Here is a 975-nt window from a genome sequence, read left to right on the forward strand (position 1 = left end):
CCAGGGCATAGGAATGTAGCTTGAGTGCTTTGCATTGAGTATCAGACATTTTTGCCAATGAACTAAGTCCAGTTCTTACGGAATTCATTTGTATGATGTAATTGTGATTATATGTACGTTCTTTTGAGGTTAGACTTTGCTAGCTTTAATGGAGATCTGTTCTCCATTATTTTTTGAAGCAGCATAATGTTATTAGTGAGTTTGTATTAATATGCTGCTGTGTAAAGGTAACTTAAAGGCCTCTGTTAAGATAGCATCTGATTAGTTATCTCCTAAAAACTTAAAAATTTGTTGCCGAATTTTCTTTTCTATCAGACATAACTGATTGCATCCTGAACTTTTCCTTGGAAATACGTGACCTCAGTGAAGGGCATTTTTGCCACCTTGTTTTGCCTTTTGATGGGCTAAGAGTGTGCATGCCATCTGTTATTATAAGTTGATACACAGTTATCATTTATGTTTTGGTAACTTGATAGGGCATCTGGTATTTTAGACTGCTGAGAGCTAATGTGAAATTACTTGTGTTTATTATGTTGTTGCTGCAAAAAGTTGTGAAATCATTTGTGTGGAAAAAAAGAAGATAGCAATGTGTATGTATCCATTCTTTGTTAAACCTGCAGTGCTGAAAGCTTCCCATTTTGTGTTTAGTAGCTACGAACAAAAAAATCCCCAGCCTCCCGGCTCTCTTAGTTCTGACCTGTAATGTTTCTCTTTCTCTTATTTCTTTAGGAATACTTAAAGCTTTCTGATGATTATAAACTTTCAGGTGTCTTCCTTGCAGGTATTGTTTTAGTATTTATAATTTTCTCTCTTATACTGCTTCTGATGATACAGATCTCTCAATTTTTTTAAGTCTGTCCCACTTTGGTAAGAAGTGAATGAACAGATGTGTATGACAGGCTTCAGTTTGAGGGGGATGCTGAAAGCTTGCTGTCTGACTTGGGAGCAAGCTGAATAAATTCCCACTAGTCAGTA

The 975-nt window shown here is 36.0% G+C and overlaps 1 protein-coding gene across 1 annotated transcript in view; it reads left to right on the forward strand.

The window, feature by feature from the left end:
• Positions 1-975, forward strand: part of TEX30 (testis expressed 30) — a 5,799-nt gene that overhangs the window by 1,153 nt on the left and 3,671 nt on the right. The window contains exon 2 of the mRNA XM_010174479.2: positions 730-781. Within this exon, the coding sequence (XP_010172781.1) occupies positions 730-781 (52 nt within the window). The remainder of the gene's footprint in view (positions 1-729; positions 782-975) is intronic.

This window comes from Antrostomus carolinensis, unplaced genomic scaffold, assembly GCF_000700745.2.
Source record: "Antrostomus carolinensis isolate BGI_N321 unplaced genomic scaffold, ASM70074v2 scaffold20188, whole genome shotgun sequence".
In the NCBI taxonomy this organism is placed as follows: Eukaryota; Metazoa; Chordata; class Aves; order Caprimulgiformes; family Caprimulgidae; genus Antrostomus; species Antrostomus carolinensis.